A 17,588-nucleotide genomic window follows, 5' to 3' on the forward strand; every position below is an offset into this window, starting at 1 on the left:
TATATATATATATATATATATATATATATACATACATACAGGGGTTGACATTGACTTTTTTGCTCACCGGCCACTGTGGCTAGTGGTTTTCCAAAGTTACTAGCCACTCAGCATTTTCACTGGCCACAATTTTGCTGTTTGGAAATTACATTGTATATGTTTAAAGTTGACTTTGGCATATATAAATTACTTGATTTTGAATCCTTTTACTTTATTTAGAAGATTTAAAACCCTTTCAAACTTTCAAATGCAGAATGACCCCCCAAATCTTTTATATCAGCTGGGATGTGCAGGTGGGCAAGGGGTGGGCAATATAATAGATTATAATAGAATATAATAGGCTAATATGAGAAAGGTAATATGACAGGCTATGAGTTATTTTAGTTATATATATATATATATATATATATATATATATATATATATATATATATATATATATATATATATATATAATTTAAAAAATACCCTAAGCAAATTACAAAAACAATAGTTATTAAAAATAAAATAAAAATTCCGATACTAATACGACACAATGTAATTTATTGAATGTAATTGTCATTGGATACGACTTTCATCGAAAAGAATGTAACAAAATGTGGGCGTGGTCTGTGTTGTGAAATGAAACCACATTAAAAAATTCCCTTAAACTGCGTTTGAAACATACAGCAAAGCAGCGACAGAGGAAAACACAGAGCCTGATATTATGCAAACATTTACCAATAATGTGGAAAGCGTTTTAAATCTGTTCAGTGGAAAATCCGCTGTGACGAATCTGTCCTCGTCTAACATCTGCTGTAAATCCAGGTAAAACTAGCTGCGTGCACGCGCCCGTCCCCAGATAACATGATCCCCAGTTGATCTGTAACACCGGCGGGAAGAAACAGCTGAATGCAATCAGTGGGCTATCTCGTCAGCTTGCTCAGTTTGCTGCCGATTTTAACGAGCAGTTAACTTTAGTAATCTCCAGGTTGCTGTCCATAGACGATAGGTTGCTTGCTTTGGAGTCGAAAAACTGTGTGGAAGATACTAACTTTAAGAAGAGAAGACGAGTGCCTAAGAGAAGACCAGTCCTAAGATTGCGGTAAGACTGTTATCTAAGCTAAAGTAACCTAAAGCAAAGCTTTTTAAGTAGCACAAGCTGAAATTAGCCTAGTAAAAGAACAAATGTAAGTTGCTTTATAAAAGTGTTTTCTTTTTCTGGTCATTTTACAGGAAGCAGTACGCCGTCTTCACAACTTCGTCATAACACTCATTTAATTGTTTTCCAGCTGCATGTAAGACATAGAGACAGTACGCAGGAGGTACAAACATCCGGTTCTTGCATCGCACGCAGAAGCTGTGAAGACCGGAGTCGATTGAGAAGAAAGAGGGTAAGATTTATTAGATTAGATCCGTTTTTGGTCAGTGTGACTATTTTTCAGGTGCAGTACATCGCGCAATACTGATTGTCTTTATTGTTTGTTTTTACAGCTGCTACAAGCAAGAAAGAGCGTGTTAGCTGAGGATGAGGTGGGCCTTTGGAAGTGCGCTACCATAGACCTGATGTCTGATGAGGAAGACGGCATCGTTCGCGCGGTGTTTGGATGGACTGTTCGACCAGCCAGGAGCTCGCCGAGCTCTGTGCCACGCTGCAATCGAGATTAGAGGCGATTCCAAAGAACAGGGCAACGCACGACAGACGTCTGAAAAATGGACTGAAATCAGACAGAATGGCGCTAGTTACCTACAGCTCTGAAGCGGAAAACAGAGACTTCATGTTGCTGTAGGATTTTGGGCTTCTCGTGAGCTTCCTATTGTTGTGTGGGCAGATCTCAAACGTTTTGCATTTGGTTGTGTGTTTGTGTTTGTTCTAATAAAGCTCTTTCTTTGAATAAACTGCACGTCCCTGGCATATTTTCCTTTCCTCAATAAATGAATGTCCTTGATGGTTATAATAGCGTAGTCCATAGGATAACAATGACATGAATATAAAACATAATAGCATATCACATGAATATGAATATATACAATTAAAAATTAATATGCAAATCATAATTTTATATATATATGTGTGTAAAATTATTATAATTTGGGGGTTTAAATTTATTAATTTATTACCCAGGTTGACCAATAGTAACAGATCTGCCAACCAATCACGAGTGATATTTCTTGTTTCAATGTAGTAGTTTCAACCAATACTGAGTGAGGAAATTCAAGCCATTCCGGCAAGGCGCCGCCCAGAGCTGCTATTCATATGCTAATTAGAGCCATTAGCGCCGGCGCCAGCATGCCTCCGCAAGCTCCACATACGTCATGGTTCGTTTCCGTCAATATGTGGCACAGACGAACGCGACGTTCACAGGCTGTAAACTGACGTTAATTGTCGAAAATCAGGGAGATTTCCGGCCGTTTACGGGGACGAAAATCCCACTTTTCATGCAGTGCATGTGGAGGCTCGATGGATCGCGTAGTAACCAATAGGGTGTTGGTTTGGTATATGTTTACACTTCTCATCCAACCACAATCAAATTCACACTATCCGGATGACGCGAATTATCTGCATAGTTTTTTTTTAAACAAGATGAAATAAAAGAGGAGTAACGAGGCTATTTTTAAAAAGTAAGGAGTAGAAAGTACAAATAATTGCGTGAAAATGTAAGGAGTAGAAGTAAAAAGTAGGCAGAAAAATAATTACTCCAGTAAAGTATAGATACCCGAAATCTCTACTTAAGTAAGGTAACGAAGTATTTGTACTTCGTTACTTGACACCTCTGCTAATCTTGCTGATTTCTACCAAGTGACAGATGAATTTGTGCCAGGATACTATAGTTTGATTGGGTGGATAACCTGTGATATCAACAACTGAAGATTTGGAAATATTTTTTTCTAGTTAAAAGCCTATTTATTTTATCCAACCTCATTTTTAAACACTGTCAGCTAACCACACAAAGGCTCTCTCTCTCTCTCTCTCTCTCTCTCTCTCTCTCTCTCTCTCTCTCTCTCTCTCTCTCTCTCTCTCTCTCTCTCTCTCTCTCTCTCTCTCTCTCTCTCTCTCTCTCTCTCTCTCTCTCTCTCTCTCTCTCTCTCTCTCTCTCTCTCTGCGTGAGTGCGCGTGTGCGGATGTGCGGAGTGACTGGGTGGAGCGCGTGAGTGTTTGAGCGCGTGTGGCGGCTTTTTGAGTGAGTTTACTTTTCTTTTTCCTCTTTCTATAGTAATTTAGTTTAATTTGCCTTCTAGTTATTTAAAACTGGTAGGGTAAGTGCAAAATGTCGGCGGATTCTGACGGTTTGCTACGTTAACCGCCCGGAACGGCTGTAAATGTGTTCCTGATGGATCTATCTCAGTTGAAGACTGCTTGACTGCTATTAGTAGTGAAATAGGTGCTCGTAACATATTGTCAGCTTCTAGAATGAATAAAGCTTTCGTTGTGTTTTTGAAAGAAGAGTCTATGGTTCATCATTTAGTAGAAGTTGGTTTGTCTGTTGGTGATGCTTTTCTGCCCGTTTTACCTCTGTCGAGCCCTTCTAAAAAGGTCATTCTTTCTAATGTTCCTCCGTTCATTTCCAATGACTCACTTGAGCGACTACTTGGCCGCTATGGTAAAATATTGATGCCGATTAAAATGATTCCTCTTGGGGTTAAAAATCCCGATTTGAAGCATGTGATGTCCTTTAGGCGTCAAACTTTCATGATTTTGAGTGTTGAATTTCAAAATTTAGATGTTTCAGTGAAATTGACTTTGGAAGGAAAAGATTATACGATTTTTATCAGTACGGAGTCAATGAAATGTTTCTCTTGTGGGATTTTTGGTCACACAAAAAAGAAATGCCCATCTAATAAGGTGGCTAATCAGAATGAGACTGAACCTAATATACCTGCGGAGATAGTGGCTACTACCTCGGTAAATATTAATCAGGATTCAGGCAATAAAACCGATGAGCGCGCTGTATCTGATTCTTTGTCTAAGGGTGAAGAATATCCGGAAGGGCACGCAACGAACAGTCATGCTGAGGTTGCAGAAAATAGTTCGGTGAGCGTTAGTGAACTTGATAATGCCAGCAGTGAGACTAGCGGTGCATTAAAGATCGCCGATGCGGGAACAAGCGATCTAGAGCGGCCGGGAGAGCCAGCTGAGCTCGCGGGACTCGAGGACTCGCTCGCACCGGCTGGTCTGGCACTGGGTGAGGTGGTCCAGATCACCGAGGGAGCTGACACTCAGTCCATAGATATGGATTCTGACAGTGAGGAATCTGATATTGATGATCTTTACACTGATGTCAGTTCACAAGGGAGCAACGCAGACAGGAAAAGTAGTCTTCTAATGAAGCCACCTTATTATACGGTGCAACAAATTAATGATTTTCTGGAAAGCACTTTTAATCAGCGAAAACCAAAATTGGAAAAATATTTTTCTGATTTGCAGCTTTTTGTTGATTCCTGTGTCATTGCTATGAAAAAAGCTTCATTGGAGGAGCTTGATCAACAAAAACGATATAGACTCAAGAAACATGTTAGTTTGGTTAAAAAAAGATTAGAAGTTAAAAAATATTAATAGGATCATGTCAGTTAACAGGGTGAGATTTTGGCTGGTTCTTTGCTTAATCTTTTCTTTACTTATGACAACCTTAAACATTGGGACTTTTAATATCAATGGTTGTCGGGGTAGTGAAAAGAGAACGACTTTATTTGATTATTTGCGTTTAAAGAAGGCAGATGTAATTCTATTACAGGAAACACATACAGATCAGCAGAATGAGGTACAATGGGTTGGTGACTGGAAAGGCAATGTTTTATTAAGTCATGGAACAAACATTAGTGCAGGTGTTGCCATCCTTTTTTCCCCAAGTGTCTGTAGTCAAGCAGACATGGTTGAAGTAATGCCTGGTCGGATTCTGAGGGCTGATATTGTCTTGGGTGATACACATTTTTCTTTTTTTAATGTGTATGCACCAAATGTTGGTCGAGAACGTATCATTTTTTTCAGAATACTTTCTAATGCATTGGCACAGTGTCCTTTGGGAAATATTATTGTACTTGGTGGTGATTTTAATTGTACTGTTAATCCGGATCTAGACAGGAATCATGATGAACCGCACCCATCTTCAGCTAAGATTTTAAAGAAATTAATTAATGATTTCAATTTAGTTGATTTGTGGAGGGAGGCTTTTCCTGGGGTCAGGCAGTATACATGGCTAAAAGCTAATTCCAATCATTTGTCTGGAGCTAGACTTGACCGTGTCTATGTTGCAAAAAGCAATAGGGGTAGGTTTTTTAGTAGCTCGATTTCGCCATCTTTTCTTTCTGATCATCACTATTTGTCTATTGTAGTTTCTGTCTCATTTTCTGGATTCTCTAAGTCACACTGGCACTTTAATAATAGATTATTGCAGGACTGCACCTTTATTCACTCTTTTAATCTTTTCTGGAAAACTTGGAGAGAGGAGAGATGCCAATTTCAGTCGTTGAGTCAATGGTGGGACAATGGCAAAGCTCAAATTAAGTCCTTCTGCCAACAGTTCACTGCACATAGTACTACAGCCCTTAAAGAAAAAATGAAGATTCTCGAACAAGACATCCTTGGGCAAAGCAGTGACTCTACCCATAATAATTCATCTTCTATTGACTCTGTGGCAAGAGATAAGCTTCTTTTAAAGAATTTATTGGAGGAAAGAGGAAAAATGGCACTTTTAAGGACCAGGTTTGCCCAGCTGAATGATATGGATGCTCCTACAGTCTTTTTTTTTGGACTTGAAAAAAAGTCAAGAGAAAATAAAATCTTTCATCAATTGAAGATTCCAGGTGGCAGAGTTACAACTGACCAACGGGAAATACAACGTTATGCTCTTTCCTTTTACAAAGATTTATACTCCTCTGAAACCTGTGATGAAGCAGCAGTTGGTGAATTCTTAAGTGACTTATCTAAGATATCTGAAGAGGAGCGTGATGACTTGGACAGTTCTTTGTCATTTCGAGAACTTTCTCAAGCTGTTCAGGAGATGAGTGCTGGGAAATCACCCGGTTTGGATGGACTTTCAGCAGAATTTTATAAGTGTTTCTGGAATATAATTGGACAAGACCTTTATGATGTTTTTCTTGAATGCATTGATCAAGGAACTCTTCCTTTGAGTTGTCGAAGGGCAATTCTGACATTAATCCCAAAGAAGGGTGATCTTGGGTGTCTAAAGAACTGGCGCCCGGTATCATTGATCTGTGCTGATTTCAAAATTTTATCAAAGGCATTGACTAATAGACTTAAGAACTGCATGGCATCAGTCATTCACAAAGATCAGACTTTTTGTATCCCCAAAAGATCGATATTTGATAATCTTTTCTTGCTGAGAGACATTATTACAGTTGCAAAAATGCACAATTTGGACATTGGTCTTCTTTCATTGGATCAAGAAAAGGCATTCGACAGGGTGGACCATCAATATTTATTTAAGACCCTGGAAGCCTTTGGTTTTGGTCCTTATTTTGTTTCTCTCATCCAGTTGTTATATAAGGACATTTACAGCATGTTAAGACTTAATGGTTCATTAACAAGGCCTTTTTCTGTAAACAGGGGAATAAGGCAGGGGTGCCCTCTTTCAGGGCTTCTGTATGCAATTTCTATTGAGCCTCTCCTGGTTTCACTGAGGAGGCAACTACATGGTGTTAATGTACCCATTTTCCCTAATGCAGATCCAGTTAAATTAACAGCGTACGCTGATGATATAACAATAGTTATAAAAGATTCAGATGATGTTTCAAGATTGATATCTTCTTTAGATAGATTTCAACAAGCTTCATCTGCACGTATTAACTGGGGGAAATGTGCATCTTTGCTGTTGGGAGACTGGCAGGGCGTGGGACCTCCTCAGCTGCCACAGCAATGCAGATGGGCCCGAGATGGCTTTAAAGTCCTTGGTCTTCATTTTGGGACTAAAAGTTACACCGAAAAGAACTGGGAAGGTCTATCTGATCGAGTGATCTGTAGACTTCAGAAGTGGCGATGGATTCTGCCACAACTCTCCTTTAGAGGGAGATGTTTGGTTATAAACAACCTGGCAGCTTCGATGCTATGGCATAAATGTACTGTTTTGGATCCTCCTAAAGAACTAATTACTGGTGTTCAAAAGGCATTTGTAAAGTTTTTTTGGGATGGTTGCCACTGGCTTCCTCCAGGTGTCCTTTATCTCCCTGTGGCAGAGGGAGGGCAGGGATTAATACACTTAGAATCCAAAATAATGGCAATGAGGCTGCACACTCTACAAAAACTCCTGTATTCTTCAGATCAAGTACCTTGGGTTGTTTTTGGTCTGTATATACTCAAGAGTGTTGGAGGAATTGGTCTTGACAAGCAGTTGTTCTTGATGCAGAAATCATTTGTGGAGAAGTCACATTTTTTGCCTCTCAGTTTTTATAAATCAGTGTTCAAATCATGGGATTGTTTTAAACTGCTTCGACATGAGGATGAGCATTATGGTTTTGCAGAACCTCTTTTTTTTAATCCCCTTTTTGAAATGCCATCTAATGTATCATCATCTATAATTGACAAATTTTTGAATGCTGGCATTACCAAAGTTATGGACTTGATTGATATTACGAAAGGTCAGTGGCGAACTGAACCTGAACTAGCTAATCAGGTTGGGATAACTTCGGTTAGAATTGTTGAGGGATTAATTCAGAATTTTAAGACCTCCTTTCCTATGACGCTGACTTCTTTCATCAATAATGTGTTTCAGAATGGTTTTATTTGTCAAACTTTTCCTGAGTTTAAGGTTATTCTTAAAGATTGGGAGTTTGATGATGATAAATGTCAAACAAATTTTCTGAAAGGTTGTGGGGAATTGGTATTTCATTGTATTGAAAAAAAAAAGCTGTATCATGGCTGTGTTAAATCTGTGCATTATGGACAACTGAAACATAGACCAGACACTAAATGGAGGTCTTGGTTATCCATTTCTGAAGAGGTTTGTCCATCCTGGAGATTGTTGTACAAACCTCCTATTTCGAAGAGATGTGGCGACCTTCAGTGGAGGCTGCTGCATTGCGTTGTTGCCTCAAACTCTTTTATTTCGAAGCTTGATGATACTGTCTCCCCAGAATGTCCTTTTTGTAAAGCACCTGACTCTGTGTTTCATATGTTTAGTGAGTGTCTCAGACTCAGCCCATTGTTTGAATTATTGGAGAAGATTATTGTGAAATTGGGTTTCTCCTATACTAAGAGTTTATTTATATTGGGTTGCCGATATAAGAGGTCTTGGCAACAACAGTGCACACTTGCCAATTTTTTAATAGGGCAAGCTAAACTAGCAATTTTCAAAACACATCAGTGTAAAAATGCTGGTGAGGATGTGAACATGGTGACCCTTTTTAAGTCTTTAGTAAAATCAAGAGTGGTCATTGAATATACTTACTATCAGCATACCAATAATGTGCTTTATTTCGAATGGAGATGGGGGTTTGGAGGGGCTTTGGTGAATGTAGGTGAAACAGGGAATCTGGTATTTAATTGGTAAAATGAAATGAATTTTTAAATGTTTTAGTTTGTTTTTTGTTTTTGTAATATTTGTAATATTTGTAAATTAAAGTGTTTTAAAAGTCAAAGTCTCTCTCTCTCTCTCTCTCTCTCTCTCTCTCTCTCTCTCTCTCTCTCTCTCTCTCTCTCTCTCTCTCTCTCTCTCTCTCTCTCTCAGTTGGAATTAAAAAGCATTAATGCCTCAAATGAACTGGACTGTGTTGGGTATTAGTTGAAGGTATTCAAATCAAATAATCAGAAATTCGAAAAAGCAGCAGATGTTCTGGTGTTCTCACTGCTGGGGTTTACCCATAATGCACTGGACTGTAGCTAGAGAGATGAAGTCTGGGGAGACCTCCATTTTCTCCACATTATCTCATTCCCAAATCAATGTGTGTCAAGTGTGAAATTATTCGATTTTTGATGTAATAAGCTATTAAATATCAAATGTTTCCTTTTTAAACAAATATTTTGTATTATTTAGTTTGTTTTTGAAAGAAGTATCTTTGTGTGTGCTAAATATAAGTTTAGCTTTTTTTAAGAAAAAAAAAAAAGAAGAAAAACCCAATACATTAAACAGTAGTTTATGTTATTTTTTTAAAGTATAGTCTAAACTGTAGTAAAATCTTTTGTCTAATGTTACCAGAAACCGTATTTTGTCAGCGGGGACTAACAAACAAAAAAAGCTCAAACCTTTCTATTATCACCATCATTTGTGAGTGCCGTGAGACCAAACAGGAATGTGTCTTTGTATGGGTGATAAATGTAATGAAGTTATGCGTAATTAGTTTCTCTAAGTGTGAGGTGGGGACAAGGGTGCAAGCCTACCTGACAGCACAGTGAAGACTGCGGCGAAGGCGTTCAGTTTGAGTCCATCGATCACATTACTGGAGTGAAAAAGCTCCAGGCACATCAGACTGAAGCCAACGACCAGCAGCATGATGTATAGCACTTCAGACACAACTGACAGCCAAAGGACACCTGCAATACACACACAGCGCACACTGGTGAGCAAAGCGCTCTCTTGTTCCCCCATAATTCTGTAATAGTCATTTCTATTCACACGGTCAGATTCGAGAGAAAATTGAACAACTCACCCCCTGCATATAAAGTGGACATGTATTGGTAGTTCTTCATGTTGAGTTCAATTAGCAGTGCAGATGGGTGTTTTTAGTTCACTAAGCAGAAATCATATGATATGAACACCTAGAGTCTATAATAGCTGTTCAATGAAAGAGCACATTACTAATCTAATTTGAACCTGAGAATGGTTTCAGAAACAATAGGACTTAAATATCAAAATAGATTAAATATTTATGGTAGGGCTTGATTTCAGGGGTGATGAAATCCCACTTGTTGAAAATAATGTATATCCTTTAAACCACCATCCCTGCTTACCATTCCCATATTATGTCAAACAAACAACGAATCGCACTGTTCAAAATTATCAAGAAAACGATTCAAGTGCATCTTTTGATGTTTTTAAAAAGAAACAAAAACCAGTATGATAGTTCTTTGATTAGTGTTTAAGGACATTCTCCTGACATAAATTTCAGTAAGGGATTGTTGTCAAAGTTGCATTGAATTATTAAATATAAATGCAATCACTGAGGTGATAAAGCACACATGCATATGTTAGTTATATGTATGTCTTTTTTAAAACTATGGAATTGATCTGCACAGAAACCATTCAAGCCACAGCTTTATCACTTATAGTTCAACATAAGCACTCAAACTGGCTATTTCTATCCCATTATTTAGAATGAAAAAGATGTGTGCTGTACCTGTGAATGTAAGGGACAGAGAAACCCAGTGGGATAGAGGACGGGCACGAATAACCCATGCCAGGTTGCGCTGATAGACGATGATATTGTATTGATGATAGCCTGATATATTGTCAAAAGAATCAGCTATCGCCGATATCAAAATTATTTGTAATTTCCAATTAAAGGGGACCTAGTATGCCCCTTTTTACAAGATGTAATATGTCTCAGTGTCCCCAAAAAGTGTTTGTAAAGTTTCAGCTCAAAATACCCCAGAGAAAAATATATTATAATGCCTGATTAGTTATGCCAACTTTTGAGGGGATGAAGCACATGCAACATCATCACATCCTTGTTTAATATTGGCTAAACAACATGAGGACATCAAAACAAACTTTGCAAAGCGAGGGTTTAAACTCCTATTTTGAAATAGCAATGAACAACAGTTTGCATATTTCAAAAAAATATTGGTAAAGGGTTGTAAATGATTTACAATATAAGCAACCCAAACTCACAGCATATGCAGAGATGGAGTTTGAGATGCGCTCAATGATAACAATTCATGTGGAGCAGCATTTACTGTGAAGGGTATAGTGATGGGGACACTGTACTGTAACAAGCACAATCCTTCGGATGAGATGTTAAACTAAGGTCCTGACTTTCTGTGGTCATTAAAAATCCCAGGATGTCCTTCGGGGGTAACCAGAAGGACAAACCAGGATAAATCTTGGCCAAATTTGCCCATTGGCCACTGTCCATCATGGCCTCCTAATCATCCACCTCTCCTGATTGGCTTAATCTCTCTGTCTCCTCTCCACCATAAGCTGGTGTGTGGTGGGTGTTCTGGCGCAATATGGCTGCCGTCACATGATCCAGGTGGATGCTGCACATTGCTGGTGGTTGAGATTCCGACTTCTATATGTAAAGAGCTTTGAGTACTCAGAAATACGCTGTATATAAATGAAGCAAATTATTATTTTATAAGGGAACCGATCTGAGATGCACGTAACCTACATGCATGTAAATGATTAAAGCATATATATATTAAATCCATAATACATATTTTAATTTCACTGAATTGCAGCCTTTGAGAATCAAAAGTGTTTTTTTAAAATCGAGTTCTCGAATTCAGTCAAGGAATCATGACTTTCTTCCAAGATTGTGAATTTTATTCAAGGGCAGCACCAGGAGGCCTTGTGGCTTGCATATAATATGACTGCATGTTTCTCTGGGTGCTCTGGTTTCCCCAACAGTCTAGGTAAATTGCAGAGTCAAAAATTGCTTATGGGTTTTTGAGAGCCCTGTGATGGACAGGCCATCTGTGCAAGGTTCTTACCCCTGTCTCTGGCCCAAGAAACTGGGATAGACTCTAGAAGGAGAATCATAGATGTATGATGATTAAACGAATAATCTCAAAATTTGGGCTTTTTTTCCCTCAGAATTTTAAGTTTATATCTCTTAGCTAATAAGGTTCAATTCTGGGTAAAGAAAGAACAAATGTTGCATGTTTTTTCCCCTCAGAATTAAAATCAGAATTGTGAAATCGAAATTCTAAGAAAAAGGAATTGAACTTTATAACTTGCAAATGCACTTTTTTTATCTCACAATTCGAAGAAGAAAAAAATATCTGAATTAATAAAAAGTCACGATTATCTTTTTAAAAACAATATTTATTTAATGGTCGAAAACAAGCTTACATACAAAACTGCCTATAACTTAAAAATACTGCAGTAATTAATTGAATAAAATAAGTGTTTTTTTTATTCAAATAATTTTATTTTTTGCATAGTGTAAATGGTGTAAAATTTTGAGTAAAATATTGTTTAATGCTGTGAATTCCCCTGCAAAATATTTAAGATATTTAAGAAATAAATATTTAATATTGCACTTACAATGACATTTAACATTCATTAATTTAGCCCCATGACCAAACATACAATGCCATTTTAGAAGATATAAGACATGTCCTGTCCTCATTTTTCCTCATACTTTAATCCCTCACCATGGCAACACCATTACAGATATCCTATATCCGTTTGCAATTTAGCATCCTTCATTGGCTTCAATGAAGCTATGCCTTAGCTTAATGTTGACTGAGTTTGGTGGAGATCACATGACTCCCCTAGGATTAGCACTTATAATAATCTTTAAAAAATCCATATTCAAACTAAAGCTGCCTTCCTATTAATTTATACTTTCACTGTTTTGATGAATTAAATTCAGCATCCTTGCTGAATTAAAGTATTAATTTCTTTAATCCAAAACTTTTGAACACTACTGAAATTTAAAAAAAAAAATACATTGGAGAAATATACGCATTTGGGATGCGTATCCGCAAAGAGGAGTAAACAATTGCATAAACAGTTCTTACTAGAAGTCAGCTTTCTCCTTAGCAGTAATCATACTCAACTTGACATGACAGCAACATCTGCAATTTGAAAAACAAAGCTGATTTTGTGCCTCAAAAGGATGTTTAATCTTTATTTATTTTATTTCATTTTTATGTATTTTTGAGAGATTAGGGAAACATCTAGTTGTATCCTTCAGACTGACTCAAGGGGGTTTTCATAACAGTAATCAGTTTCTTCTAATAAGCAGAATTCCCAATCGCCCTGGAGCTTCCTCAGAGAAGGACTCGGCAGAGGCTGTTGTTTTGGTCTGAGCTCATAATGCTATTTTGTTACCTTTTACATCCGGAGCTCACATTGTGCACCTCATTCAGAGCAGTGCTGTGACAGGTGTGACAGTGAAGCTGTGAGGGATAGACTTACTTTTTTCAATGATCTGGTGTTTTTTTTAAACTGAAATTTCTCTTAAAGATATTTTTGTAGTGTTTCGGCGTGCAACAGAACAACCCAAAACGCATTAAATAACAGTACAACCAACTGAAGAGATGCACGTGTCAATCCTTCAAAACTCTTTCATTCACGTTCAAAAATGGCACTGCTGTGAAGGTGAATAGTCAGGTGACTATAGTCTACCGCGGCTACCCCTGTGCTAGCCATTATCCACTGTAAAATGTGGCTTCGTTTGGGGTTTCCCAACACATTCCCTCACACACATGGTAAATAAAAGATGACAGACTTTGAGAGAAACACAGGTGGTGAGTGATTAAAGCACCTTAACCTGAAATATGACGGCATTCTGCAATATTAATGTCTGTAGTGTTTGTCTTCGAGAGTTCAAACACATCAGGGCACCTTTGAAAGTCTGCCCTACATTCTTCAGAGGCGACTATAAACAGTGTGTCGATTGTCTCGAGGGCTCCTTGAGGCAGTCCCAGAGAAAAGCACTATTTGAAGGCTTGATATCATCTGTGGCGTCATTGAGAGAGTAGAAATAGAAGCACTAAATCTTCAGTTGGCCTAACCTGAGTATGTTTAGTAATCACAAATCAAATTTTCCATTCTAGCTTTTGCACAAACAATTCTTGACATGCTTTCATACAAAAAAAAACAAAACACTTAGACGAAGGGATGAATCTGAGAGCGCGTCAATCAAAATGCACTTCCATCGCTCTTTGGCTGATTCCACAAATACAGGCAGCTTTGTATCAAACATGATTATCACCAGAGACCTTGAGAGTCAGTCATGACATATAAGATAAAAAAAACAGAGTCTAAAGAGAAAAGGCAATGGTGTAGTTTGCTTTGCAAATGCTCTCCTCTGAAACTGTGGCAGATGTAATTTGCAAGCAAAATTCATTTTCCTTTTTGATTGCAGAGTAATATTTCCAGATTTGTTCAAGGCGAGATGTATTATGCAGTAGTCCCCTGAACAGAAATAAAATTCCATATTTAAAATGATGTTTCCCCTCTGAAGGCTTTGCCACCATAAAAAAACATCATAAATTAAAGCCTGCCTTTAAAATTATTTTTAGTAAAGGAATGCATTACGTTATCAGTTAAATGTAACTTCAAAGAACAATACAATTTGTTGTCAATATTGGATCACACTTTTGTTTGTGGGTGTTTTCAGCTATACAGACCTTTTGGACATTTAGAAAACAAATACAGTGTTCACACTCTCACTGGTATTACTGTTTAACAGCATTCTGTGGTGGGAATATATACACCTGTGCAAGTAAACCTTATTCCTCTGATCTCAAAACACGATCTATTGACTGACACTAGAGGTTGGAGCCTTTAGGCTCCTCATTAGTCCATCCACCTCTCATGCCAGCAGACCTGGGTTTGAGTCCTGCTTGGAGCAGGATGGTTTGAACAGGGATATTATGGTTTCATTAGTTATTGTATTAACTAACATGAACTAACCATGAACAGTACATTTGTTAATCTTTGTTAATGTTAGTTAATGAAGATACAGCTGTTCATGGTTAGTTCATGTTAGTTCACAGTGCATTAACTAATGTTAACAAGATTTTAATAAACTATTAGTAAATGTTGAAATTACATCAACAACATCAACAGAGATCAATAAATGCTTTATAAGTGCAGTTCATTATTAGTTCATGTTAACTATATGTTGTGAACTAATGAACCTTATTGTAAAGTGTTAACAGTTTTATATTTTGTATTTTTATTACGTTGACTGAAACTTATGTTCTAAAATAGTCTAATCACAGGTTTTCTTTTTTACTGTTTTGATCCAGTTTTAAACATTTATTATGGATTTTCTAAGATTAAAGCTCTGTCTTGGACAAGAATAAAAGTATAAATTATAGATAAGCGTTTGAATACCATGAAAAAAAGTTTTAATATAACCTTCATATAACAAAAAGAAAAAAGTTGAAATCTGGCACATACAAGTGGCTTCTGAAGAAAGACTCTCGCTGTTTATTAAAGAGTGAGATTGCATCACAGTCCGTTAAATTATTTTTAAAGGCTAATTTTTTTTTGTTAACAATTGCAAAACTTGTTAACCTGCACTGACCTGTAGGATGTGATCATTCACTCATGCATGCATACTTTAGCTAATGCACCACTCAAAGTGTGTATCAAATAATGCAGGGATGCTCCAAGGCGGAGATAAGAGATCTATCATAGGTTTCAGTGTGTGCTGTCGGACAAGCCTGAATGGCACTCTAATGACAGCCATTACTCACCTCTCTCAGATGCTGGGGCCAGATCAATAAAACTCCTGCATTTCTCACCTGGAAAAACACAAAACAACCAAAAGAGTTAACATCTGCGTGCTCTACAAGCTCTTTTTGTGTACAGAGAGTCAGAGGGCTCAACTTCATTTTTATAGTGCTGTTTTCCAGTGATAAGACGCCTTTAGCTGTCTGCTTCCCGCTGGATGTATTCATCACTTGAGTTTTTTGTCTAAAGAGATTGTTGTCTTTCTCAGCATTAACCTCCACATGTCATTTCGGAATGAGGCATTTTTGATTACGCAAACCAAGCATTTTTTGCACACTCACTGCTTAATATCATGTTGAATTTGTAGCATAATACATGCTTTTCTGTCATTTAAGCAATCATATAAATGTGTAGTAAGTCTGTATATGCCTCGAATAAATGAGTAAACCAGTTGTTTATGGTCTAACCAAAATAAAGTTTTTAATTAATATTCTACTGTGTCTCTGGGGTAGAACATAAAAAAAAAGTTTTTGGTGCGTCCTCAAAAATTGGACTTTTAATTAAACTGGCAAGGATAATTTGAGGCTCAAGGCTATTTTTCCATAAAACATTAGTTTGCAACTTTCAATGATAATCTTGCCTGTGGAGTAGTGAATAAAGATGCTAAGCTGTGCCTAAATAACAGAGGTCAAATAGAAGTGAGATCATCTAAAGTAGCATGGTTATATGAAGACAGCAACATATTAAAGGTGCAGTGTGTACAAACCCGATTCCAAAAAAATTGTGACACTGTACAAATTGTGAATAAATACAGAATGCAATGATGTGGAAGTTTAAAATTTCAATATTTTATTCAGAATACAACATAGACGACATATCAAATGTTTAAACTGATAAAATGTATATTTTAAGGGGAAAATAAGTTGGTTTTAAATTTCATGGCATCAACACATCTCAAAAAGTTGGACAAAGGCCACTGTGTGTTCTCCCCTCTTCTTTTTATGACAGCCTGCAAATGTCTATGGACTGAGGAGACGAGTTTTTCAAGTTTAGGAATAGGAATGTTGTCTTATTCTTGTCTTATATAGGATTCTAGTTGCTCAACTGTCTTAGGTCTTCTTTGTCGCATCTTCCTCTTTATGATGCGTCAAATATTTTCTATGGAGGAAATATATGGACTGCAGGCTGGCCATTCAGTACCCGGATCCTACGCAGCCATGATGTTGTAATTGATACAGTATTTGGTCTGGCATTGTCATGTTGGAAAATGCAAGGTCTTTCCTAAAAGAGGTGACATCTGGATGGGCGCATATGTGTTTCTAGAACTTGGATATACCTTTCAGCATTGATGGTGCCTTTCCAGATGTGTAAGCTGCCCATGCCACACACACTCATACAACCCCATGCCATCAGAGGTGCAAGCTTCTGAAATGAGTTCTGAAAACAACTTGGGTTGTCCTTGTCCTCTTTAGTCCAGATCACATGGCATCCCAGATATCCAAAAAGAACTTCAAATTTTGATTTGTCTGACCACAGAAAGTTTTCCACTTTGCCACAGTCCATTTTAAATGATCATTGGCCCAGAGAATATGCCTGCGCTTCTGGATCATGTTTAGATATGACTTCTTTTATGACCTATAGAGTTTTAGTAGGCAACAGCGAATAGCACGGTGGATTGTGTTCACTGACAATGTTTTCTGGAAGTATTCCTGAGCCCATGTTGTGATTTCCATTACAGTAGCATTATTTTATGTGGTGCAGTAATGTCTAAGGGCCTGAAGATCACAGACATCCAGTATAGTTTTCCGGCCTTGACCCTTACACACAGAGATTTGGATGATATTATGCACTGTAGATGATAATAACTTTAAACTTTTTGCAATTTTTCTCTGAGAAACTCCTTTCAGATATTGCTCCACAATTTTTGCCGCAGCATTGGTGGAAATTGGTGATCCTCTGCCCATCTTGACTTCTGAGAAACACTCTGAGATGCTCTTTTTATTCCCAATAATGTTGCCGATTGACCTAATAAGTTGCAAATTGGTCCTCCAGCTATTCCTTATATGTGCATTTAACTTCTCCGGCCTCTTATTGCTACCTGTCCCAACTTTTTTGGAATGTGTAGTTCTCATGAAATTCAAAATGAGTGCCAAATCCAAATTTAGCAGGACATTTTTAAAATGTCTCACTTTCAACATATGATATGTTATTTATATTCTATCTTGAATAAAATATAAGTTGACGAGATTTGTAAATTATTGCATTCCTTTTCACAATTTTTACACCTCATTCACAATTTGT

General features: G+C 37.4%; 1 protein-coding gene and 1 long non-coding RNA gene across 3 annotated transcripts in view; one reads left to right on the plus strand and one right to left on the minus strand.

Annotated features, from left to right (window-relative positions):
- Positions 1–17,588, minus strand: part of gsg1l (gsg1-like) — a 42,397-nt gene that overhangs the window by 16,946 nt on the left and 7,863 nt on the right. Inside the window, exons 2-3 of the mRNA XM_067414946.1 lie at positions 15,311–15,358; positions 9,311–9,463 (exon numbers count right to left, since the gene is read on the minus strand). Coding sequence (XP_067271047.1) covers positions 9,311–9,463; positions 15,311–15,358 — 201 coding nt within the window. The remainder of the gene's footprint in view (positions 1–9,310; positions 9,464–15,310; positions 15,359–17,588) is intronic.
- On the plus strand, positions 451–1,883 carry LOC137039671 (uncharacterized). 2 transcript variants are annotated; one of them, XR_010897762.1, is made up of 3 exons: positions 451–1,084; positions 1,216–1,373; positions 1,474–1,883. It is a non-coding gene; the product is annotated as an uncharacterized lncRNA (long non-coding RNA). The 2 variants fall into 2 exon arrangements; XR_010897763.1 differs by having other exon boundaries at positions 1,272–1,373.

This window comes from Pseudorasbora parva, chromosome 2, assembly GCF_024679245.1.
Source record: "Pseudorasbora parva isolate DD20220531a chromosome 2, ASM2467924v1, whole genome shotgun sequence".
Taxonomy (NCBI): domain Eukaryota; kingdom Metazoa; phylum Chordata; class Actinopteri; order Cypriniformes; family Gobionidae; genus Pseudorasbora; species Pseudorasbora parva.